Genomic DNA, 25268 nt, shown 5'->3' with positions numbered 1-25268 from the left:
GTGAATTCCCAGACTGAAGAAAACAAGATTCAAATAATTTATACAGTGTAATTAAAGTTCATTTTGCTTGACTAATGTGATAAAATAGGATTTTGAATATTTTTTTTTTGGGTGACGGGTCCCCTTTAAACACTAATCAGAAACAACAAAGGCTGTTAAACTATTGCAACTTTTTGTTTTGCGACTACCATAAAATGATGGGCAAATGGTATCTATCAAACTGCGTATAGAACTCACACTTACTCCTTGGTAATGGAAAACATAATGGGATCAGCAAATACTAATACTTATAGGACAATAAACTCCTGGTACTACTAAGGGACAGCGGCCAATGCCGAGTTTTATTACGCTGCTTTCTTGTCGCACCTCTAAGCAACCAAACTGCCATGCAAAAGGTTTTGTTAATGCAGCAAACCAACTGTCAGTTGGGCAGAAGTGCAGCATTCAGGGGAGAGATGCAAACCAAGACTTTAGGATCTGGAGTAAAAGTGAAGCGCATGAACACGGGAGTGTCCTTTGATTGTGCCAAGAGCTTTTCGGAGCGTTTCAGCTTATTGTAGGTAGGAAGGCCTTGACTTCTACTATGAAGCTGCTACACCTGTTGTAGCTTCCAACTAATAGGCTAATGTGCGAGTTACTGCCAACACTAATCAGTTGTAGCAACAAGGATTTACGCCAAAGCAACATAAATAGAAAAGAACATTCAAACAAACAATATGATCAGTAAAAAATAAAAAGAGAAAAATGCAGAGGAGAAATAAAAGGGCGACTTGTTAACTAGGAAAACTGCCGTCTCTTTCCTCAGACTGGTACTCTGAGCCGTATGTGGGTAACAACTTAAAGCTTTATTATACGGTTTTAGAATAGAAATAGATGATGGAATTTATTCGATGTCCATTTCAGGGAGCTTCTTTGCCTCTGCAGCAGCCGGATCTGGGTTTGGCTCCGTGCCCGGTGGCCCTTGGCTGTTTGTATTGCCGTCTACTGGTCCATTCTGCTCATTCGACTGCTCCTCTTTCGGTGGCTCGACCTTGGGCTTCGGTTTTGTTACGATCGGGTTGCACAGGTTTATTAACTCCTTTAAAATCGACGGATGTAAAAATGAAGGTGGAAAAAAAACAGAAGAGAAAAAAAAAAAGTCATCAGATGTGATATTTATGTTCTGATCTACACAAAAGTGTTGATCCTATTAGATATACAGTACTTATCTGCTGGGGATAATGCGCTGGTGAAGCAACTACTGTAGATCAGCACACAGACAGCGGGACAAAAATACATATTTCATTTACTTCTCATATTTCAAATTTTGTTCCATCTGCGAACAGTTTTGAAAAAAAACTATTGTGAAAATGAAAATTCAATATAAGCATCAGCATACTGAAATAAGAACATTTCTAAATACAATAAATTCAATATTCTGCATCATTTCTGAAATAATCAAGTTGATCTTCACTATTCCTCTCTCAGCATCTGTTTCTCTTCATTCTGTCTTCATGCAGCAGTTGGGTGTCAGATATTCATTGACAGTTAGATCCAATATATCTTATAGGGGGGGTTCCTTTCCTTGTAATGATTCCAGTACAAACAAAATCGAACAAATTCTGCATGTAGAGAGACATGATGTCTGATGATTTTAATAGCATGAGCTCTAATACATCTTCTAGACAAAAGGAGCCCCTATAAGATATATTGGACCTAACTAGGGTTGCCACCTGTCCGATTTCGACCCGGACAGCCCGGTATTTGGAGGGGCTGCCCGGGTCTATACTTCCTGCCCGGTTTTCCAAATAAGGAAAACCAGGTGGGATTCCCTTGATTGACACGGCGATCGGCCAACCGCTGATCGATGCGGCATAGCCCCGCCCACTGGCGTCACGGGTCCGCCTGCTGATGTCACGGACCCCCCCGCGCCCAGTCTCAGCCAGACATAAAGGTGCCAACCCTAGATCTAACGGTCACCCAACTGCTGCATGAAGACAGAATGAAGAGAAACAGATACTGAGAGAGGGATAGTGAAGATAAACTTGATTATTTCAGAAACAGTACAGAATTTCTAATTGATTGTATTTAGAAAGTTTCTTATTTCATACGGAAGCTTATATTAAATTTTCATGATAGTTCCCCTTGTATGTGCTACTCGGAAAATAGCGATTCTGCTCTTAGTCTGCTATTGGCCTGATGTATCTTCATATACACCCCTAAATAATAGGAGAGGTTTGAAAGACACACTATGCAGTAAACTCACTTGAGTTTTCCCTTGGATTTCCTTGGTCTTCACTATTGGGTCTGCAGTAGGATCTTGCTTCATCTGTAAATTCATTTTGTTATTCAGCCATTCCATGGCCTCATTAATACTCTTTTCTATTTTTTCCATATCGGCAGCCTCCAAGTGATCATAAGCCTCTTCCTACAGACACAAGACAAAACATACATATTTTTATTTGCTTTATATATTCCACATGTGGTTCCATCTTCTAACAGATTAGAAATAAACCTGTAGCCTTACCATTCTAATTCCTCTAATGATATGCGACCCCTAAACTAAAAGGAAATCTGCCCCTTTTATTCTAAAATTACTTTTCATTTATATTCACTTTAAACAACCTCAAATTATGGCTTGAAGTGAAAAGCACTGATTTAGGGTCAGTTTAATCAGTACCTGAAAGAAACCCACATAGTTACAGGGAGAACATACAGACCCAAATGCACAGAATACTCAGGTTACCAACAAACTCCAGCCAAGTAAGGGCCAAGTAAGGGCCAAGTAAGGGCCAAGTAAGGGCCAAGTAAGGGCAAAGTAAGGGCAAAGTAAGGGCAAAGTAAGGGCAAAGTAAGGGCAAAGTAAGGGCAAAGTAAGGGCAAAGTAAGGGCAAAGTAAGGGCAAAGTAAGGGCAAAGTAAGGGCAAAGTAAAAGATAGTGCAACCCAGTGAGCACACACATAACAACACTTACCTTATTTTTGTATGCATTAACAATTTTCAAGTAAAGTTGAATCTGCTTCCCCAGTTCTTCAAAAGCTTTTGGTCTTTCCTCGTATTCTTGATTGCGTATCTGTATAGGGTTCCCTAATTTCTACAAGCAAAAGGGAAATGATTATAGGCAATGAGACGGGTAGATGTAAATTTAGGGGTAATGTAAAAAGCTGTATAGTGTTTAATCCATTAAGTTTCACTGTTGTAGAGACTACACAAAAGTACCGTTGTACTTATGCAATTTTTCGATTCCCTTCTGCTCCATGATGAATTTTTACTAGCTAGACTGCAAGATATTAAATGGGTTGTTCACCTAACTTTTAGTATGATATAGATGGCAATATTCGGAGACAATTTGCAGTTGGTGTTCATTTATGATTTATGGTTATTTAGCTTTTTATTCGGCAGCTCTTCGGTTTGCAAATTCAGCAGTCTGGTCGCTATGGCCCAAATTACACTAGCAACCATGTGAAGATTTTAACAGAAGACTGGAATATGAATAAGATGAGATGACCTAAAAAGAAATAGGAGTACTAAAGTAGCAATGATAAATAAATTTGGAGCTTTCCAGAGCATTTGTTTTTAGATGGGGTCAGTGACGCCCCATTTGAAAGTTGGAAATAATCAGAAGAAAAAGGCAAAGAATTAAAAAACTATAAAAGAAATAAATAATGAAAAGTTGCTTAGAATTGGCTATTCTTCAACATACTAAAAGTTAACTCAAAGGTGAACCACCCCTTTAAAAAAGTACTGGCAATGAAAGGGTTGAACAAAATGAAAACATCTGCAATTAAATCAGTGCTATCCACAACTGTAGTTATTTTAAAACAAGTGCATGTGGAATGGCTCTACAAATATCACAACCAGACATAACAGAGAGAAACAGAAGGGGTTTGGGATTTTACCTTTAAATCATTTATTTTATCAATATAAACTTGTTTGGACTGATCTTCCCCATCTTCATACAGCCAATTTTCAGTGTCCTCTAGTTTCAAAATGAAGCTGTTCCGGTCCTATCAAGGGAAGTACAGACAAATGATCACAATATAAAGTTCATAGAGGATCGCTAAACAAGGGCTGTGATTGGTTGATTTTTATCCATTGAAGAATTGCAGGTAGGCTCTTGTTTGGCAGTAAATCTGTCTTTGGGCCTCTAAGTCAGGCATATTTAAAAAAATAAATAAAAAACAGCGACCAACATGATTTGTGGTGTGTGTCTCAATGTGTGTATGTGCTGACAGGGACAGGACTAGTGCGTGGATTTTGGGAAGATACACAACAGTATGGGTTCTGTGTAGGGATGCACCAAATCCACTACTTAGGTTTCAGCCGAATCCTTGGTGAAAGATTTGTCTGAATACCAAACCGCATATGCAAATTACGGACAGGAAAGGAAAAAGTGGAAAAAAATGTGACGAAAAATCACATGATTTCTGTCCTCCCCTAATTTACATATGCAAATTAGGATTTGGTTCAGCTAGGCACAAATATTCGGCCGAATCCATATCTTGCTGAAAAAGGCCGAATCCCAAACCGAATCCTGGATTCGGTGCTCCAAAATCCGCTCTGCGTGCTCACTGACAGTTTGAACCCACACCAATACATGCATTTAGAAAGCCGAAGGTAGCAGATTGGCTTTTGAATAATGCCATTAGCCTTTATCTGCATTTTGAGGCTGAATTATTACCTGGCTGTGGAAACATTTTTATAACATGTTAAAGGTGTATAATGATATATAGAACAAACTAAATAAAAAGCAGAAGACATTGGAAAATATATGGGGAAGCTTACCGCTTTCCATATGGGGTCCGGGTGCTCATGCTCCAAACCCTCAGCAAGGGGGGAAAATACATACAAAACACGAAAAATAGAGCTGGCACTACTCCGGTACCCCAAAAATATGATCAAATCAAATAGAATCCAGGAGTCACGAAGTATTAATAAAGTAGTACAAAAAGTTTTATTGCATCTTGTATAAAAGATAAAAGCCCGACGCGTTTCGTGTCCACACAGGACACTTAATCATAGGCTAACTGGTACATATTACAAACATAGTATTTAAAGGAGTGGGAGCCAATAGAAAATGACATGGGCGGGATTACAATCAATTTACAAAAAAAGTGTGTATTGCTGCCCCTAGTGGCTCATTATCTAAAAAGCAAAGCTAGTACAAATAGTAGTTCTAATGGATGTACTATTGAGTTTTTTATACAAGAAAATAACAATATTCTTCAAATAACAATATTTATTCATACAAGATGCAATAAAACTTTTTGTACTATTTTATTAATACTTCGTGACTCCTGGATTCTATTTGATTTGATCATATTTTTGGGGTACCGGAGTAGTGCCAGCTCTATTTTTCGTGTTTTGTAATGGTGTATAATGCACATATTTAGGGTGACATATCAAAAGAAATATCAATTACAGATTTTAGGGAAAGAGATGAACTGACACCAGAAATTAACCTTTTTTACATCATTGAATTCTATTTATACATTTGCTTAATTATCGCTACACCTCTACTCGGCAACGTTTGTGTTTATCCTCGGTAGTCTATGAGCTATTCAGGTCAGACATAGTGGGAATTAGAGCAACAGCTGAATTTAGGGGTGTATGCCATCTTTCGGTGAGAACTGTGCAGAATCATATACACCGGATCTGCAAATGATCTCGGAGTTGTAACTACATCTACATCTAATAAGGATTGTGTGAGTTTGAGAAGAGCAGCTTGAAGCTTGATAAAGGGCTGGTTACGCCCTAAACGTTGCTTCATTTGCACAAATAAATTATTTTTCACTATACCGAGTGCTGCTGAAATTTGTATTGGAATTTGAGAAGAACAGCAGGACAGACCTCAATACAAAACAGCTGTGAATGTGATTAGTCATGTGATTAGTCATGTGATTAGTCACCCCTGATCAACAGAACTGGCGAGTTCTTTAGGGAAGCAACAAGTGTGTTCAGGTAAATATTGCCCTTTGTAAAAAGTCAGAAGAAATGTATTGCAAGTGCAAACATGAACAAATAAATTAAGACTCTAAGCAAGGAAATGTGGAACTATTCTATTCTACAGTTTCAACTTAAAGGACCAATAACACCAACAACTGTGACCAAAAGTGTTTTAATGGAATGACACTATAATGTATCGTTACCCTGCGCTGGTAAAACTGGTGTATTTGCTTCAGAAACTCTACTTTCGTTTATATAAACAAGCTGCTGTGTAGCCATAGGGGCAGCTTGTTTATATAAACTATAGTACAGTTTCTGCAAAACACCAGTTTTACCAGTGCAGGGCAACAGTACCTTATTTTGTTATTCCTTTAAAAAAAACTTGCATTTTTTTTTTTTTAAAGCTATAGATTTTTTTTTTTTTAAAGTTTTTATTGCTTAATAAAGATCCCAGATTGTGGATAATAATATTCAACTTAGTATCGTCCTAAGCATTGGCAAATGCAAACAACAATAAAGATCCTTTTCCTTCGATGTAATTCCATGTCCCGTGTTTTCTTGATTTTAGAATGTTATCAAATGTAATAAAAGGGAATAGCAGTTAAGTTGTTTCCAGTGGGAAATTCACAAAAAATAAACTTTTTGGGGTCACTGTTCCTTTAAGGAAAGTGTGTGTGCCCTGCAAATTTAACATGCTTTCTATTCATTTCTTCATTGATATTCTTTCTATAGAAGTTCTCCTTAAATTAAAAACGAATGAAGCCATCAGAACACAGAATTAACACTATATCAAAGGAGTTGTACCCTCCTTTTTCCAGTTCAGTTGTTTTCATATTGTTCACCATAAACAAAGACTTTTTTCAATAGCTTTCCATCTTTTATTTATTTACCGTTTCCCCTAAATTTGAGTTAAAAGTGTCTCAGTCTGGCAGCTCAGTGATCCAGGAGCAGATTCTGAACGGTTATAAATTTTCTAAATTTAGTTGATACATTTCTCAGCAGCATCTGTGGAATATCAACAACTATTGTATCAATTCTAACAGTTGCCTTTAATGATACTCTGGGATTCTGCTCAGCAGGGACAGAAGACACCGGCACAACATGGATAATTCTAGCAGGTTTAACCTTGCTCGTTTATTGGCGGATGCAACGTTTCGGGGCGTGACAGGGGTCACACCCCGAAACGTTGCATCCGCAATAAACGAGCAAGGTTAAACCTGCTAGAATTATCCACGTTGTGCCGGTGTGTTCTGTGTCTACGCTGTTTTTGAGGTTGCCCAATTCCTTTAACATCGAGCACCTGGGATTCGTTTGATTTTGGACGGCCAGGGTGTGCGAGTGTAAGTTTTTCTATTCTGCTCAGCAGGGACAAAGATAACAAATGTATCAATTTAAACAGTTAGAGAGTCGGCGACCCCCCGCCAGCCCAGAGCTGCCCAGAGGTGAAAAATGTAACTTTAAACTTCAATATTAGAAAAACTGTCACAAATAGAAAGTAATTGGAAAAAGTCTTAATTTCTGGTGAACTATCTGAAACCAACTGAACTGAAAAAAAGTGTTTAAAGGTGAACAACTCCTTTAAGTAAATGTCCAATCACGGTTATGGATGTGATGAGATCAATGAGCTGAATTCATCTACATTTCAAGGGTGAGTGTTTGCTGTACTGTAACTAATTAAAAAGCATAGTTCAGCTTGAAATGATCCTTGAGGAAGATGTAGGTAGGAATATACTGAGACAATATGTAATCAGCCTTTAGTTTCTGGAAAGGTTCAGCAGCTCTGTAGTTTGCAATTTCGGCCACTGTCTGGTTGCTTGGGTCAAAGCTACCAACTAGGCAGCAGTTAGAATTAGAAACTAAGAGAGGGCCTGAAGAGTAATTCGTTTTTTGGCTGCTGGGGTCAGTCATCTCCATTTGAAACCTAGATTGAAAACAATTACTTGCTGCCTGCAGAAAAATAACTGGGTTTATGCACAGAGCAACTAACTCACATCTTCACTGACAAACTTCTCATAGATCCCACTCAGCTTGTCCCTCATCTCATACACGTATTCTTCTACCGCATTCTTGGCATCGTTCCTTTCCTTTTCCAGTTTGTCTTGCATGATCATCTTGCCCTGAGGGAGAGAAGACTCAGCAGCTTATACTCAGGCTCCATCATATTTCATTCTATTGCACTGAATGCCAGCAAAAAAATATATGATATAAATATAGATTTCTTTATGTACATACCTCATTCTCAACAAATAAATTGAGCATGTCCCTGCCAATCTGCCATGGTGGGTAGTGGTCAATTGGCAAGTCAACTGTGCTCGTCTTCACTTTTGCTTTCTTGGCTTGGGGAGGCTGATCAGTCTTTTTATCCTTGGTCCCAGGTTGTGAGGTCTATGAACAGAACAAACAAAGCGTTATCCAAAAAAGCTTCTTGTTGTTTGGGTTACACAGACGTGGGAGATATAATGTGAAACATTTGTGCAGTAAAGCAACATTTTAACCCATCATTAAAAGCTCCTAATCATTGCAGAATTGTTTCTATTACATAACCCACTCGGATTCTATGTAGCACCGAGTTATATAGTGGTAATAATGGTTCCCAACCCAATGTTTAGAATATTATAGGCACCTCCATCTCATCAGGGTTAGTCTTGTTTTCTGCTTGTGCTTGCTGGGTCTCTTCTGGCTTAGGCTCTTCTTGATCCACTTGCATTTTCTAAAATGGAGATTTGGATAAGGATCACAAAACATGCATTTCTGAAGATACTGTAGCGGTCATATATACTATGTAAATAAACCTTTACTTATTCACCTGTGCAAAGAACAGGCACTTGATTATCGTGGTTACAGAACATTTCAGTATTTGTCCGATTTCCCCAACAAACACTAAGGCAGATTGCAGCATCCCTTATTACCAGGCCCATATGTAATTGATTGCTGTGCAACTAATTACATGTAACAGGTTGATTATAGTAGAACCCCCCATTTTACATTTTTCAAGGGACCAGAAAAAAAAAAAAAAGGTGTAAAATCCAGGAAAATGTAAAATCAGTGAAATGTACTATGCATAATACAAAACAACAATGTAAAATAAGGGAAAACTTAAAAGCAAAAGCAGGGGATGAAAAATGGGGGTTCTACATTGTTCATGTTCCAGGAGCTCTTTACTTCAATAGGACAAGGTCATCTATAAAGGAATCCATGAAAAAATGGAGAGGCCATTAAAATCCACTGCAGGCTACATCCAGCCAACGGGTCTCCAGCTACAAACCTGATTCAATTCAGCTTGTACTGTGATACAAAATTGAAAATAAATATTTTTTTTTCCAAAATAAGAATGTCCAGTTATACAAATGTGCACAGGAGATGATTTTTGACTTTATTATCTCAAGCAATGTTTGTCAACAAACATTTTGTCAGGCCTGCTTCTTGTCAAGCATACCAAAATGAATTTAGAGCTCACAGACATAGGGTTTAAAAGGAGGGAGAAATATATTCTGCTGTGTAGTGCAAAATAAATGGAACTTGAGAGAGTATGAAAAGCAGCATTCAGCATCATACAAATGCATGGAGTTCTTTGCCACCCAAATCTTCCTTAGAAGGCAAAAAATCCAGCTTGTAATGCCTTAAAGGAGAATTCAACCCTTAACTAAAAGAAAACCCTACCCCCGACCCTACGTAGACCCCCTCCCTCCTCTCCCCCCAGCCTAGCTGCTACCCCGGGGAAATGCCCCTAACGCTTTACTTACCCCTCGGTGCAGATTCAGAGATCGGAGTTCACAGCAGCCATCTTCTGGGTCTTCGGTAATCTGAGACTGAGAACCGAGAAGCGACGCACGCGCAGTTGGAGCAATTTCCCGGTTTGCGACAACTGTGCATGCGCCGTAATAGATGGAAATTGCCCGAATTGTCAAAAGAAGACACAAATTCCCGGAAGATGGCTGCCGGGAACTACGATCCCTGAATCTGCACGAGGGGTACATAAAAAGTTAGGGGCATTTCCCTGGGGGGTCTACTTAGGGTAGGTTTTTTTTTTTAGTTAAGGGTTTAATTATCAGTAAAATGACTTAAAAAAATTTATAACGTTACTCCAGGCGGGTAGTCGCTCATTTAAATTTTATAAGTACAATATATTCTCCTTGGTTATGATAGGTGCTTATATATCCTATCATAACCAAGGAGTATATATTGTATTATTAAATTTAAACCAGCGACTACCACCTGGAATAACTTGATAATTGTTTTTATGTAATTTTACCGATTTTCTATTTATTGTGTTTCCTGGCCGGCCAGCTTTTAAGAATTCTATTTGTTAAATAAATTATATATATTTTTAATACATTGGTCTTAAAATACACCTTTAATTTATTTGTTTGACTTTGCATTATCCTCAATAGGACCTTGAGGATTGAGGGTGTTTTTCTGAACAGTGAGAAAGTTTTTCATTAATGCCACAATACCTCATATAAACACTGCCACTCTAAGCCCTCCTATTTTTTGTTATAATAGTCTGTATATATTAATAATATATAAAATATAAGGGGTGGGTCACATTTAAGGGAACTTTTATTATGTCTGAGAATACTGTGAATTTTGCCAGTATTAGGAGAAGCATTACGGATTTAATTTGATTCAAGTGGTGTAAATTTTCCTACAGAGCTGCAGTTTATAAAATCAAGGAGTATTCAGATGGCTTCTGTTGTAAAACATTACAAAGGAGGCAATGAACTGACTGAAATGCTTACAAATAGAATTTTAAATATCCAATTAAATTTTCGTCTTGCATACTCACCTGCATTATGGTCATTAATGAGAAGTATCAAATAAATATATAAGTAGGTATAGTGCAATCACCATGCAAATTGTAACATGAAAGGCCGTACAGTACAGCTTGGGTTACCTCCATGGAAAAATTACGTTTGGCATATGTACCTCTTCCTCCTTTGTAACCTGGTCTGTTTCCATGGGTTCCTCGCCATCTTCTGTTTTGTGTATCTCAACAAGAGAGGCGCTGGATACACTAAAAATCCCGTGGATATTCACACGTACTTTCACCTTTACTTTAGAGCTTGACCCATCAGCTTGTGGGATAACTTTCTGAACGTGAAATTGACCTGACAGACAGAACAACAAATCAAAAATTTCCATAGAAGAGTGAAACCATAACAAAATGGGGTGTAATTTGCCGCTTAATTGCTTGGAATATTTAATATTAAGTGCCCAACAAGAAATAATGATTATAAAATATGTAATGACTTCTTGTATTGGGGCAAAGAAAGACAGCCAAATATCACCTAGTGGGTTACTGTTAAGATTATGGAAAGGTCAAGAACAATGAGAATGATAAGAAAGGGGAGGGGGAAGCGTTGTTGATTGATTAAATTACATTTTATGTAAGGAATATTTTATTAGTGTTTCGTGCTGTTATCTTTCCCACTGATGGGAAGATCAAAGGGTTGCAGCACAGACAACGGGAGGAGAACTATGGACGTTTTGTCGCCAAGGCTAAAGGAGGTTTGCCACAACCTCTAAGCCCTTAAAATTTTAAAGACCATTTGGAAAATACTATTGTAACGGATTCGGTGCATCCCTAGAAAATATAACTAAACAAACTAGCAATGTAGTATAAAGTAGGCATGTGAGTGGTGTGCAATTTAGTCTATTCTATCAAGCAGAATATCTTCAGATTTTCATGCTGATGGGTAGATTTAAAGACCAAATGAACCAAAAAAAAAAAAAAGTTATTGTAATTACCTAAGGAGGGGTCTGGATAGGGCAATTCCTTGGGAGCACTGTAGTAAGCATCCAGATTAAAAGGCTCCTTTCTGTAGAACGTAAGCACTTTGGAGAAAGGAGCTGCATGATTCTTAGGAAAGACTTCGCAATCACTGAAAGTAAGAAGCACCAAAATATGACATTCAGTATAAGAGGAACACAACAAAACTTGACAGAGTAGCATATTCCCTGACACCACTTCAGCAGTACTGATATTTGCACAGCCAGACAAAAAACAGGAGGAGAAAGGGATGTGCACTCAAGGAGGAAATCAGATTTCAGTTTAAGGACAAAAACAGTTGTGAATAGTGTTGCCAACTTTTCCAGAAAAAAATACTGGCCTTCCTATATATTTATCTTTTTTCCCTATTAATAACATTGGGATCAACCATTATTTGGCACTCAAACGGATCTAGAGGACCAGTGAAGATTAGTTTAAAAATATATTTTATTTATACAAAGTTAAAGATGTATATTTGTATCTACATCCAATTTTGTATAAATAAAATATATTTTTTTAACTAATCTTCACTGGTTCTGTGGATCCGATTGAGTGCCGGTCGGCCCTGCTTCTTCTTTAAATTCAGAAATAAACAAGTGTTGATTCATAAGCACTGCGTATCTTGACAGCGCTATATAAATAAATGATGATGATTCATACTAAATAAGGGCAATGGCACACAGATTAACCCTTTGCCTCCTGTGTTAACTGCAACAGCGACAGACCTAAAATCACATGAATTAGACTATTTTATGCATAAAAAAAAAAAAAAAAAACAGCAGGCAAACCTCTGAAAATAGTTCTTGTAAGATTCTATCCCTGTCTACTACACAAAAAGTTAATAGCTTACCTTAAGCCTTCCTCAGCTGGAGAATTCCATTTTAATGATATAGGATATGGTACTAGATCTGTGATGGAAAATTCTCGCACTTTAAAAGCTGGCGATAGGATGGCACACTGTAAAATAGAGGAAAAGTCATTTTGCAAATTGTATAAAACAGAACAAAAAAAAAAAAAAATCTGCAATTTCACAAAATCTGCAGCTTTTTGGTTTGCCTTGGGAAAAAAAAGCCTCAAGCTGGAGTTGAAACTTGGTGAAATTTATGGAATTAAGCTCATTAAGACACAAGGATGTTGTAGTGCAAACCATTGTGTGTGCATTTCTGTTTGTTTTTGCAAGTAAATACATCTTACAGTTTCATAACTCTGCCATTTATTTTCCCTTGCAGCAGACCATAGTGTGCATGCAAAGCTTACGGCGTGTGTAGATAATATCTTCTCTGGACATCTGCATCTATACATGAATATGTGGTCAAGCGAATCTCTAAATGTCACTAACTATAAACATCACCATCTTTCTGGTCAAAGAACAGCAAAAAAAACTGTAACGGGTTTCAAAGAATAGCAATATAATGTGGTGTTGCTCTGCACTGGTAAAACTGGTGTGTTTCCTTCAGAAAAGGAGATTTTGTGTACTCACCGTTAAATCCTTTTCTCTTCAGTCACTTGGGGGACACAGGGACAATGGGGTATAGCTAGTACCATTAGGAGGCAGGACACAACTACAAAAAAGACAACTGGCTCCTCCCCCACTGGCTATACCCCCAGCAGGCTGGAGAAGAGCTCAGTTTGTACCAAAGTCAACAGGATATTACATAACTAAGTAAAAACTTTTCAAAAAAGCCAATAACCGTTAACAAGAAAAAGGAAACTTGTCTGACGGAAGTGAAAGCCTCAATCCAGGGAGGGAAGCCCTGTGTCCCCCAAGTGACTGAAGAGAAAAGGATTTAACGGTGAGTACACAAAATCTCCTTTTCTCAACGTCAGCTTGGGGGACACAGGGACAATGGGGACGTACCAAAGCTGTCCCCTAACAACCGGGTGGGGAAAAAGAGGCTTATGTGGTATCAGCCACCGCGGCCTGAAGCACTTTTCTGCCAAAGCGAGTGTCAGATGCCGCAAAGGTGTCAAAATGATAAAATTTTGCAAACGAGTGGACAGAGGTCCAAGTTGCCGCTTTGCACAGCTGTTCAGCTGATGCCTGGTTTCTGAAAGCCCAGGACGTACTCACACCCCTGGTCGAATGGGCAGTGACCCTGGACGGAGGTGTTCGACCCCGGGCTTTGTATGCACCTTGTATAGCTTGTTTGATCCAGCGAGAAATGGATTGTTTGGTAGCCGATGCGCCTCGACGTGAGCCTGAGGGAAGTACCAGCAGGGAATCGGATTTGCGGAAGTCCTGAACTCTGAAGAGGTAAAACTTTAAGGCCCGCACAGGATCCAGAGTGTGCAGTGCCCTCTCCTTCTGGTTTGCTGGAGATGGGCAGAAGGAAGGAACCACAATCTCTTGGTGTATATGAAATTCTGAGACCACCTTAGGCAGGAAGGATGGTATGGTACGAAGGACTGCTCTGTCGTGGTGGAAGACAAGGTAAGGCGACTTGTAGGAAAGAGCGCTGACCTCAGAAACCCGTCTTGCTTTAGTAATAGCCAGGAGAAAAACAGTTTTCCAGGTCAGGAACTGAATGGGCACCGACCCCAGGGGTTCAAAGGGAGGAAGTTGAAGAGCCCGGAGCACTAACGTCAGGTCCCAGGTAGGTGTGGGAGCCCTGACAGGCGGAGTCACATGAGCCACTCCTTGCATGAAGGTTTTGACGTCAGGAAGCAGAGCAAGTCTTTTCTGGAAAAGTACGGATAGAGCCGATATTTGAGATTTGAGGGAACCCAAAGACAGTCCAAGTGAAAGGCCTTCCTGCAGGAACTCCAGTAGAGATGGTAGAGAAAAAAGCCGGAAGTTAACCTTGCGAGTGAAACACCATTGACGGTAGGTGGACCAGACCCTGTGATAGGCCCTGGCTGAAACTGGCTTCCGTGCCGCACACATAGTGCGTGCCACGGCCCTTGAAAATCCCTTCTGAATTAGAATCTTGGTCTCAAGAGCCACGCCGTCAAGTTGAGGTAGGTCGGATTTGGGTGTAGGATTGGACCCTGAGTGAGAAGGTCTGGAAGAAGAGGCAGAGGCCACGGTTCTGCGACGGAGAGGTTGAGAAGGTCTGTGAACCATGCTCGTCGAGGCCACCTCGGTGCTATGAGGATGAGGGTGGACCTTTCCCTTTGAAGCTTTCTGATCGTTCTGGGAATGAGAGGAGTGGGAGGAAAGGCATACGCCAGGCGAAAGGGCCAGTTGGCCGTCAGAGCGTCCACGTTTAGGGCCAGTGGGTCTCTGTAACGAGCTAGGAAGTTTGGTACCTTTCTGTTGTGCCTGGTCGCCATGAGGTCCACCTCTGGAGTGCCCCATCTGGAAGTTATTTCCTGGAATACTTCGTCCTTTAGTGACCACTCGCCTGGGTCCAGGGATTGCCTGCTTAGGAAGTCGGCTTCCCAGTTCAGCAGTCCCGGTATGAAGATGGCGGACAGCTGTACGCTGTGATTCTCGGCCCACTGGAATATCATCTTTATCTCGCTTAGAGCCGCCCTGCTCCTTGTGCCGCCCTGGTGGTTGATGTAGGCCACCGCCGTGGAGTTGTCCGACTTTATCTTCACCGCCTGCCCCGTCAGGTCCTGCTGCCAGTGGATGAGGCCCAGGCGAATTGCACGGATCTCGAGCAGATTGATCTGCAACGTCTTTTCTGTGAGGTTCCACTGCCCTTGGGCCGACCTGCCTTCGAGCACTGTGCCCCAACCGAAGAGACTTGCGTCTGTTGTGAGAATGCGCCAACTGGGGTCCCCGAGGTGTTTTCCCCTTGAGAGGTGAGTGGTGTTGAGCCACCACAGAAGGGACGTCCGAGTTTGAGGAGAGAGGAGTATCTCTTGTAGTAGGGATTTCCGTCTCCAGGTGCTGAGAATGTTCCACTGGAGCTCCCGGAGATGAAATTGGGCGAAGGGGACTGCTTCTATGGTGGAAACCATGACACCCAGTACTTTCATGCAGAACCTTACGGGATGTTTGGGCTTCTGCAGCAGTGATCGAACCAAGGCCTGGAGATGAACAATCTTCTCCTGAGGGAGGGAGATCCTCTGGGTCATTGAGTATTGAAGTTCATGCCTAGAAAGTTCATGGATTGACTGGGGATTAGAGAGGATTTTTGTAGGTTGAGAACCCAACCTAGTTCCCGTAGCTTCGCCATGGAGACCTGAAGGGACCGCTGAGCCTCCTGGGGCGAAGGCACCTTGATCAAAAGGTCGTCGAGATACGGTGATGGAGACTCCCTCGTTGCGGATCAGAGCAGTGGCAGCCGCCATGATCTTCGTGAAGACCCGGGGAGCCGAAGTGAGGCCGAATGGGAGACTTGTGAATTGGTAGTGGAAACTTTGGAAGGCAAAGTGCAAGTATCTCTGATGAGGAGGGAAAATGGGAACATGAAGATAAGCGTCTTTTATGTCGAAAGACATTAGGAATTGCCCTGGGGACATCGCCGCAATGACAGATCGGAGGGATTCCATCTTGAACCTTCTCGGACGAATGAGCTTGTTCAGTTCCTTTAAGTCTAGGATCGGCCGGACAGAGCCGTCCTTTTTGGGGACTATGAACAGGTTTGAGTAGTAGCCCATGAAGTGTTCGTCTGGGGGGACAGGAGCAATCACGCCTGCTAGGAGAAGGTTGGAAATGGCCCTCTGAAAAGCTGTACGCTTGCCCGATTCTTGAGGGAGTCTTGACATGAAGAATCGGTGAGGTGGGAGAGACGAGAACTCTAGATGGTAGCCTTGAGAAACCACCTCGTGAATCCAGGTGTCCTGAACAAGAGATACCCACGTGTCTGCAAAGCGGGACAATCTTCCCCCTATACAATTCGGCCCGGAAAGGACGGCGTCATGCGGAGGCAGTCTTGTCGGTGGGTTTTGAAGAGTGCTTTCGGTTCTGCCAGGGAGTTCGTTGTTTGTTGCCGAAACGGCCCTTGTTCGAAAAGGAGTGCCTTGGGGGAGAAGATCTCGCGCTCTTGGTCTGAGAGCCACGAAAAAACTTGTTCTTCCGAAAGGAGGGACGTGCTTTGGGTTGGGGGAGAAGGGTGCTTTTACCCCCGGTAGCTTGACTAATGATTTTATCAAGTTCAGGACCGAAAAGGAGCTTCCCCTTGAACGGAATGGAAGTCAGGGACTTCTTAGAGGAAAGGTCAGCTGACCATAGTTTCATCCATAAGGATCTGCGGGCTGCCACCGAGAGAGTGGAGGCTCTGCTGATAGCTTGAGTGGCGTCAAGTGAGGCTTCACACATGTGGTCATTGGCTTCCTTGATTTGAGATGCCAACTGAGAGAGTTCGTGACGTGGTGCTCCGTCCGCAATAGCGGTGAGGAGAGTGTCAGCCCAGGATTGTATGGCTCGGCTAACCCATGCTGTAGCCAGGACTGGTCTCAACGAGGACCCGGAAGCTGCGAATGAAGAGCGTAGCAAACTCTCTAACTTCTTGTCCATAGAGTCCTTGAAGGAGGACGCGTCAGGGACTGGTAAGGCCGTGTTCTTAGAGAGGCGGGACACTGGGGCGTCCACGGATGGAGGAGAAGCCCATTTTTCAGTAAGCTCAGGTGGAAAAGGATACAGCCTCAGGAAACGACGGTTTGTTTGAAAACGCCTCTCGGGTTTGTCCCATTCTTGTTGGATAATTTGATCAAGCTGGTTGTGGGACGGAAACATAGGTGAAGTCTTATTGCGTCGCTTGAAGAGAGATTTGGAAGACTCCGCACGGACCTCCGGTTCCTGAAGGTGGAGGGTTTCTAGCACCGAGGAAATAAGTGAGTCCACAGTGTCAGAGGAAATTCTAGAATCATCTTGGTCTGAATCTGAAAGAAGCTCCCCATCAGAATGATCTTGATCGTCCCCGGAATCAGGAGGTGAAAAGACCCTAGGAGGAGAGTCGCTGTCATCTTCGGATGGGGAGGGGGCCCTGCGTTTGGAGGGTCTAGGTTTATGAGTGTCCAGGCGAGAGAGCAGTTTGTCTAGTGACTGCGCTAGTTTAGGAATGCCTGTGGCCAATTGGGCTGCCCACTCAGGTGCTGCCTGTACTCTGTGTGGAGAAGCTTCAGGGCTAGATACTGAGGGATCCCCCTGTGCCGCCTGATTCACCAGAGGTGGAGAAGGTGGTGAGGGTTCAGAAACCTGCAGTGTAGTGCACTGGTTGCATAGAGAAGATTTGTGCCCTGAGGGCAAATGTTTGCGGCATTTGGCACACGACAGAAAAGTGACCAGGGCTGAGGTTGCCCCCCTAGAAAAAAGGCTAGCACTGGGTCCCTCAGACATAGTGAAAAATTTTGCAAGTGGGAATGCCTGGGGGAATAACCCAGTAATGCCTGACACTTAGCTGTAGCTCCAGAGTATAGCAGTCTGGGAGCAGCGTGGATATTCCCCTGCGTGTGATCCAAAATGGCGGCCGCTAGGTAGAGGAGCGCGCTTAGGATCGCGCGAGATCAACAAAACCGCGGGCATTTACTTCCGCAACAGGGAGTAAAGAAAGGCGCCTATCCGAAGAAAATGGCGCCCGTCTGTAATGTGCGCATGCAGAGCGCATCTAACCGCATCGGAGCGCATAGGGAAGATCACTGTGGCTGCTTGGCAAGCCGCGTATGTGGTAGGAGACCCGTGCGCTCCACTAGTAGAATCCTGTAGGGGAACCCCCCTCCCTGCTCGAGAGGCGAGAGGCTTAAGGGGAAGCACAGAGCCAGGAAAACCCCCCTCTCACCTCTCCAATGAGGTTGCTAGGGGCTGAGGAAAAAATCCATTCTGCCCTCCATGGATAGGGGAGGGAGAAGGAAAAGGGGGAGAGAGAGCCCATTGGGACTTACCTGTCCTGGAGACCGCTCTCCCAATACTGTCTGCCGGCCAGCCTGGTCTCCATCTGTAAGGGAAGGAGAGGAATTGGCTGGGTGGTCTGTGTGAAACACCTGTGACCCCAGAGACAGGTCCCACGTTGGAAGGTGCCAATGAGGTACTTTACGCAGTGTAAAGGTTCCAGCAACCCCCTGGTGTCAGCAAAAACCGACTAAATAATTAAAATAAAAAATTCTTCTGTCCTAACTTCCTGAGGACACAACTAAAACAGAGCTCTTCTCCAGCCTGCTGGGGGTATAGCCAGTGGGGGAGGAGCCAGTTGTCTTTTTTGTAGTTGTGTCCTGCCTCCTAATGGTACTAGCTATACCCCATTGTCCCTGTGTCCCCCAAGCTGACGTTGAGAAAGATATAGGTTCATGCATTACACAATAAAGCTTTATGGATTTTTTTTTCTTTTTTTAAATAAGCACATTTGGATATTATTCCTCCCCATCTAGAAACCGCCGCTGCATTTTAAAACAAAACATTTTTGCACTGGACTAATACACATGAAGCTCTGCAACAACATTTTGCAGACACAGCAATTCAAACTAGTTTATCAGGAACTACACAGTGAATTTTGGCAGAGATTGTTTTATTTTATTTTTAAAGAAAGACAATATGCAGACTCTGCAATAAACCCCTGTTAATGCGATAGTTCTAAGCATTTTTCAAGATCTGGTAAAGGTGGTTCAACTTACCTGCAACGCACAGCCTCGGGCTACTGCTTCATCAGCATTCAGTGTTGTACTGACTTCTTTGCCAAAGAATCTCATTATTCTCTCCTTCACAGCAGGGATTCGAGTGGCACCACCAACTATCTCTACTGCATAAACATCTTCTTTTTTTAGCTCTAACAAAACAAAACCACTCAGTGTGAATCAGTCAGCGGCACTGACTAATAAACAGTCTAATGACCAAAATTAAGGTGAGCCCTAAAATTATGTTGATAACCTCAACAGGGGAACAAGAAAACCTGTGTTTATTGCCCTTATTTTACAAAGATTCTGATTTATATGTTCGCTAAACTGAGCTATTTGATGACTTCGATTTAGTCTTTATTTACTTACTGGCTTGTTCCAAAACACTTCGAAGTGGTGGTTCAATTCGAGATAAAAGACTGTCACACATTTCTTCAAAATGCCCTCTATGTTGGAAGAAAAATAAAGACAAATCAGTCATATTGGGAGTACAAGATACTGTTCAAGTAACAGCAGCATCAGAAAATAAAAGCATTTTAAAGTAATTCAAATATAATGTACGGTTTGCCTGCATTGGTAAAAGTTATGTGTCTGTTTTAGAAAGACTACTATAGTTTATGTAAATAGGTTATTGTGTAGCCACGGGGGCAGCCATTTAGGCAAAAAAAAGGAGAAAAGGCACAGGCTAATAAGGGGCAGATTTATCAAGGTTCGAATAGTAAATCTGAATTTAAATTTTTGAGGTTAAAAGTTCACACATTTGATTTTAATCCCCCTATTCAAATGTAAATTAGAATACGAGATTTGTCACACCTCGAACATGGAAACAGTCCTAATTCAAACATTCGCCATCTAAAACCTGCCGAGTTCATGTACAAGTCAATAGCAGAGGTCCGTTGAGCTATTTGGAGATGTTAATAGCCCTTTTTTTTGGGAGAAAAACTTGATTCGTACAAAATCAGATAAGATTCGAATTTTAGAATCCGAACCATTAGACTGAATATTAGTCATTCAAATTTTTTCTTAAATAACCTCCCAGTCGATTAGTGAGCATATTAGAATTCAAATTCATATGAATGCAAAATTTGACCTTTGATAAATGGGCCTCCCTGAGAACAGATAAACTCTTTAATAGAATACAACTGGATTCTTCAGAGTGCATCTATCTGCTATGTAACCTGTTATTTGAATGGCTCCCATGGCTACAGAGCAGCTTGTTTTTATATAATGCTGTATATGCCTTTCTAAAGCAAACACCAGTTGTACCAGTGCAGGGACACAGTACATTATATTTCAATTACTTTTAATTTTAATTTTTGTGTTACTGTTCCTTTAAGTCTATTTAACAAGGTCAGGGATGAGGAATTGGGTTGAGACAAAAGAGAAACAGAACTTTCCTTTTTCTGTGCAGACCAGGGGGACAACAATAATAGTTAACAAGAGTAGAACGTGCGCTAAAACATTGCTATACATTTCTTTCCAACACCAGTTTGTTAGTGATTTTCAAGTTTAAAATATGGTTCTAGTAAAATCACATGGGTGGCCCTAGTAAACAATATTTAGGCATCTTTACTACTTCACATACTGTAAATGAGACTATTGTTTATCTGTGATAGATTCCACTGACAATTCACCAACATTTTAGCACGGTTCATAAATTAAATGTTTAGGTTGGAGATTTGTAGGCGTTTGCTTGATATATAAACTGTTTCCAAATGGATTTTCAACAGACCATGCAACTATTACAAAAAAAAATAGATTTGTGTTTATATAATAGATAAGTCTCTAGTTATTTAACTTTATACATTACCTGTTACATGTAAAATGCCCATACAAATAAACACCTGATTTCACAAAGTGTAGAACAAAAAAAAAACAAACAAAAAGGAAACATTTCAGAGGACAGGTACATTTCACAGCTATGGTGAAAGGCTATTACCGATTCATAGATCCAGATACATCGATGTCATTCATAAAACATTCAATATTAAGTGGTAGCTGCGAAGCATTTGCGCTCATCAACTTCTTAAGCTTCTCGCACTCCTGAGCAAGACGTAGCAAAGGCCTAATCTTGGACTTGATTTCCAGCTTGTATTTTTTGCCAAATTCTTCAACAAAATAGTTTACCAGAACGTCATCAAACTTCCTGCCACCCAATGTAGGGTCAAATGATGTGGCCAGGACCTGCAGAGGTAATTGCAAGCAAATTAATATGTTACATAATACATTATTTAACAGTCAAAAAGGAAGAAGAATTTCCTTGTTATTTACTATAGACTCACGTTTACTTAATCACTTGTGGATTGTATAGAGGTGTAATTACCAGACAGTATTATTCTTTAAATAGGTTAGCAGTAAAACCCCACACTTCAAAGTATCTCCCAAAATTGAATATATAACCAACTGATTAAAGGGGTTGGTCACCTTTATATTAATTTTTAGTATAATGTAGAGAGTGATATTCTGAGACAATTTGCATTTGGTTTGAATTTTTTTATTATTTGTGGTTTTTGAGTTATTTAGCAGCTCTCCAGTTTGTAGTTTCAGCAGTCTGGTTGCTAGGGACCAAACTGCCCTGGCAACCATGCCCTGATTTGAATAAGAGACTGGAATATGAATAGGAGAGGCCTGAATAGAAAGACGAGTAATAAAAAAAGTGTCAATAACAATTATATTTTAGCCTTAGAAAGCATTTGTTCTTTAGATGGCGTCAGTGACCCCCATTTGAATGCTGGAACAAGTCAGAAGAAGGTGGCAAATAAATCAGAAATAAATAAAGACCAATTGAAAAGTTAATTACAATTGGCCATTCTTTAAGATACCAATAGTTAACTTAAAGGTGAACCACCCCTTTAAAGTGCATGTGCCTAAAAAATAATAAATATTAAAACGCGAGTTCATTAATGCACTCAATTTTTAATATTTTTTAAGCACAGGTACTTAAATCAATTGCTTAGTTTGTTTATTATACATTAAAATAATTGATACATTTTGAATGAATTCATTGATTAATTGATGCGTTTAGCACTTTATAACAATTGTTGCACTTTATATTTATTTATTTAAAATCAATTTTGGAAAATACTTGGAGTGTTTAAAGAACATAATTTCATGTTTAATATTACTATAAGAACACATACAAATGGTATTGTTGGCTTATTTAAACACTAAAACCACCCTAAAAACATGTAGAAAAAAAAGCAAATCCTTATGGGCCTAGAGTTGCTTTTTTCAACTTAATTGTATATACTCAGAAGGCTCTAGTCACCAAAATACTTCAAACATTCACCTTTAGTTTGCCCTTGTTGAATGCACAGACAGACACTTGATAGGCAGAATGTCCCATATCCACAAACACCACAATCCTTGGTTTCTCTTCTGGAGCAGGCAAGTCCTGTTTATAGATACCATAGGCCAAAGCAACTGAGAAGAGCAAATGGGATAAAATAAAGAAAATTAGCACTTCCCATTAGAACCTAAATGAATTGTTACGAAGCCTAAATAAAATCATTGTTACAGTACGTCTTCCACTGCATGTTGCTCTTGGTTTTATTATTTATTTTATTTGTCCAGAAAGTTTTGGATCATAAAGTTGCACCACAGTCACACATTACATGGAACAAAAAATTGCTATTCATTGAAATGTTTACAAACTTTAAAAAGGATGTTTTTTTAGTATGGCAACAAAGTGTTTCCATCTTTACCTGCCGTTGTCTCATTAATAAGGCGCAAACAATTCAGCCCTGCGATTTGTGTGGCATCAACTACAGACCGTCGTTCTGCATCCGTATAGAAAGAAGGAACCTGAAATAAGAGGCAGTTTGAACAAAGTGCACAACTTTGCTAGTTCTCTAGTCTGCGGCTTAAACCCCCTAATTAGGATTGACAGGCCGTACTCGGTTATCATAAAAGCCAAAAGGTTATTGAGAAAGTGGGGATACCCACCCAGCACCTAAATATTAATACAATTCATTTTTAATTATTATGCACTACATCTAATTTCTATTGGCACAATATAATTACACTAGGGATGCACTGAATCCACTATTTTGGATTCGGCCGAACCCCCAAATCCTTCTCGAAAGATTTGGCCGAATACCGAACCCTAATTTGCATATGCAAATTAGGGGTGGTAAGGGGAAACCATTTTTTACTTCCTTGTTTAGTGACAAAAAGTCGCGCGATTTCCCTCCCCTAATTTGCATATGCAAATTAGGCTTTGGATTCGTTTTCGCCCGGGCCGAATCCGAATCCTGCTTAAAAAGGCCGAAAAATATTGTATGCGGTTTCACTGCACTGGTAAAACTGGTGTGTTTGCTTCAGAAACACTACTATAGCTATATATATATATATATATCATTCAAAGGAGAAAGGGCTCAGGTTACACAGCAGATAAGCGCTGTAGAATATAATGATGTTCTGCAGAGCTTATCATCTCCTATTTAACCTGTGCTATTTAATTTCTATTTCAACTGCCTCCCTTGCTATGCAGCATATGTTTATAAACACTCTTGTGTTTTGAAGTGTTCCCAAAGGGGGAGGTCTGTGTAAGCAGAGACAGTTTCAAAAAGTGATCTATAGTCAGTTGTAGAATTGTGTTATACTGCACATACCTGTGTCCTTAAAGGAGAATTCAACCCGTAATAAAAAAAAAAAAAAAAAACCTCCCCCCTACCCTGGGTAGACCCCCTCCCTCCGCCCCAGCCTACCTGCCCCACTGGGCAAATGCCCCTAATTTTTTAGTCACCCCTCCGTGCAGATTCAGGCATCAGAGCTCACAGCAGCCATCTTCTCCGGTAATCTTCGTGTCTTGACGGCATTTTCGGTGCATGTGCAGTTGGAGTAAATTTCCGGTCCCCAACGATTGCGCATGCGCCGAAAGTCGTGAAAATTTCTGACTTTCACCGCATGCACAGTGGTCTGGGACCGGAAATTTACTCCAACTGCACATGTGCCGAAACTTCTGAAAAAGACTGAAGAAAGAAGATGGCGCCAGTGAACTCCGGGGCCAGAATCTGCACGGAGGGGTGAGTAAAAATTTAGGGCCATTTGCCCAGTGGGGCAGGTAGGCTGGGGGGAGGAGGGTCTACGCAGGGTAGGGGGGAGGTTTTTTTTTTGTTTTTATTACGGGTTGAATTCTCCTGTAAAAACCTTACTTTCACTCTAATGCTACAGTCTTGTCAGGTTACTCACAGCCACAACGCAGTCCACAACAGGCTTCTTTAATGCACTCTCTGCGGTTTCTTTCAGCTTGGTAAGCTGCATTCCAGTCACCTGTTCAGTGGTAAAACATTTCTCCTCTTCCAAGTATACAACCTGCAATTGAGAAAGAACTAAGTTAGTACACTAAGAAATATAGAAAAATTTAGCCCGTGCCACAGACAGAATTTTGACAAAGGCAGCCCTCGCAGGAAAGGCATAATGGTGAAAATATTTCCCAATTCCTATTCAAAATATATAGACGAACAAAAGAATACAAATGAAGAAACAGTTTTATAGACTTACGTCTGCTGCCTCTTAAAAACGCCTATACTGTGATGACATGGCAACAAAACAGTAAATTAATTTCCTTTTCATGTATAAAATATCTTAAAAAAAAAAACAACACGCACCTTGATTCCTGCAGAGCCTGTTGGCAACTCCACAAGTTCGTAGGCAAGACCAGGCTTCTCCGCTTGCACAAATGGATCCGTGTATGCCCGCCCATGAAACCTTTTGAAGCCTTGTAATGTGTTCTTTGCATTTGATATTACCTAGAAATAGAAAAAGAACATCAATGGCTAAATTACAATATGGCATAAGAGTGTCATGATATGTTTAAAAAAAGTAATGAATGGTATTTTAGCTACATTAAATAAAAGAAACAGTTTTGTTTGTTCAGGGAGAAAATTTCATAAATCAGAAAATTGAGCTGCAAATATTTAGGTCAGAAAATGTATTTAAACAGTTTAGAAAACAACTCATAAACATCCAATAACATCACCCTTTGCAGCATATAAAAGAGGACAATGCCTTCAAATATCACAGGGAAATTGTTCTTTTAACGACAAGGAAACTCCGTGTTTTACAACCC

The 25268-nt window shown here is 40.7% G+C and overlaps 1 protein-coding gene across 1 annotated transcript in view; it reads right to left on the bottom strand.

Annotated features, from left to right (window-relative positions):
- Positions 1-826: 826 nt before the first annotated feature.
- Positions 827-25268, bottom strand: part of hspa4.S (heat shock protein family A (Hsp70) member 4 S homeolog) — a 35245-nt gene continuing 10803 nt past the window's right edge. Inside the window, 17 exon segments of the mRNA NM_001089848.1 lie at positions 827-1078; positions 2246-2407; positions 2954-3073; positions 3879-3986; positions 7917-8042; positions 8158-8310; positions 8549-8635; positions 10852-11033; positions 11674-11807; positions 12546-12652; positions 19196-19347; positions 19565-19641; positions 21135-21379; positions 22485-22618; positions 22900-22999; positions 24389-24511; positions 24808-24948. Coding sequence (NP_001083317.1) covers positions 884-1078; positions 2246-2407; positions 2954-3073; positions 3879-3986; positions 7917-8042; positions 8158-8310; positions 8549-8635; positions 10852-11033; positions 11674-11807; positions 12546-12652; positions 19196-19347; positions 19565-19641; positions 21135-21379; positions 22485-22618; positions 22900-22999; positions 24389-24511; positions 24808-24948 — 2346 coding nt within the window. The 3' untranslated portion in view covers positions 827-883.

This window comes from Xenopus laevis, chromosome 3S, assembly GCF_017654675.1.
Source record: "Xenopus laevis strain J_2021 chromosome 3S, Xenopus_laevis_v10.1, whole genome shotgun sequence".
Classification (NCBI taxonomy): Eukaryota; Metazoa; Chordata; class Amphibia; order Anura; family Pipidae; genus Xenopus; species Xenopus laevis.
Note: the sequence above shows the minus strand (reverse complement) of the source record. Positions and strands in the feature narration are given on the sequence as shown.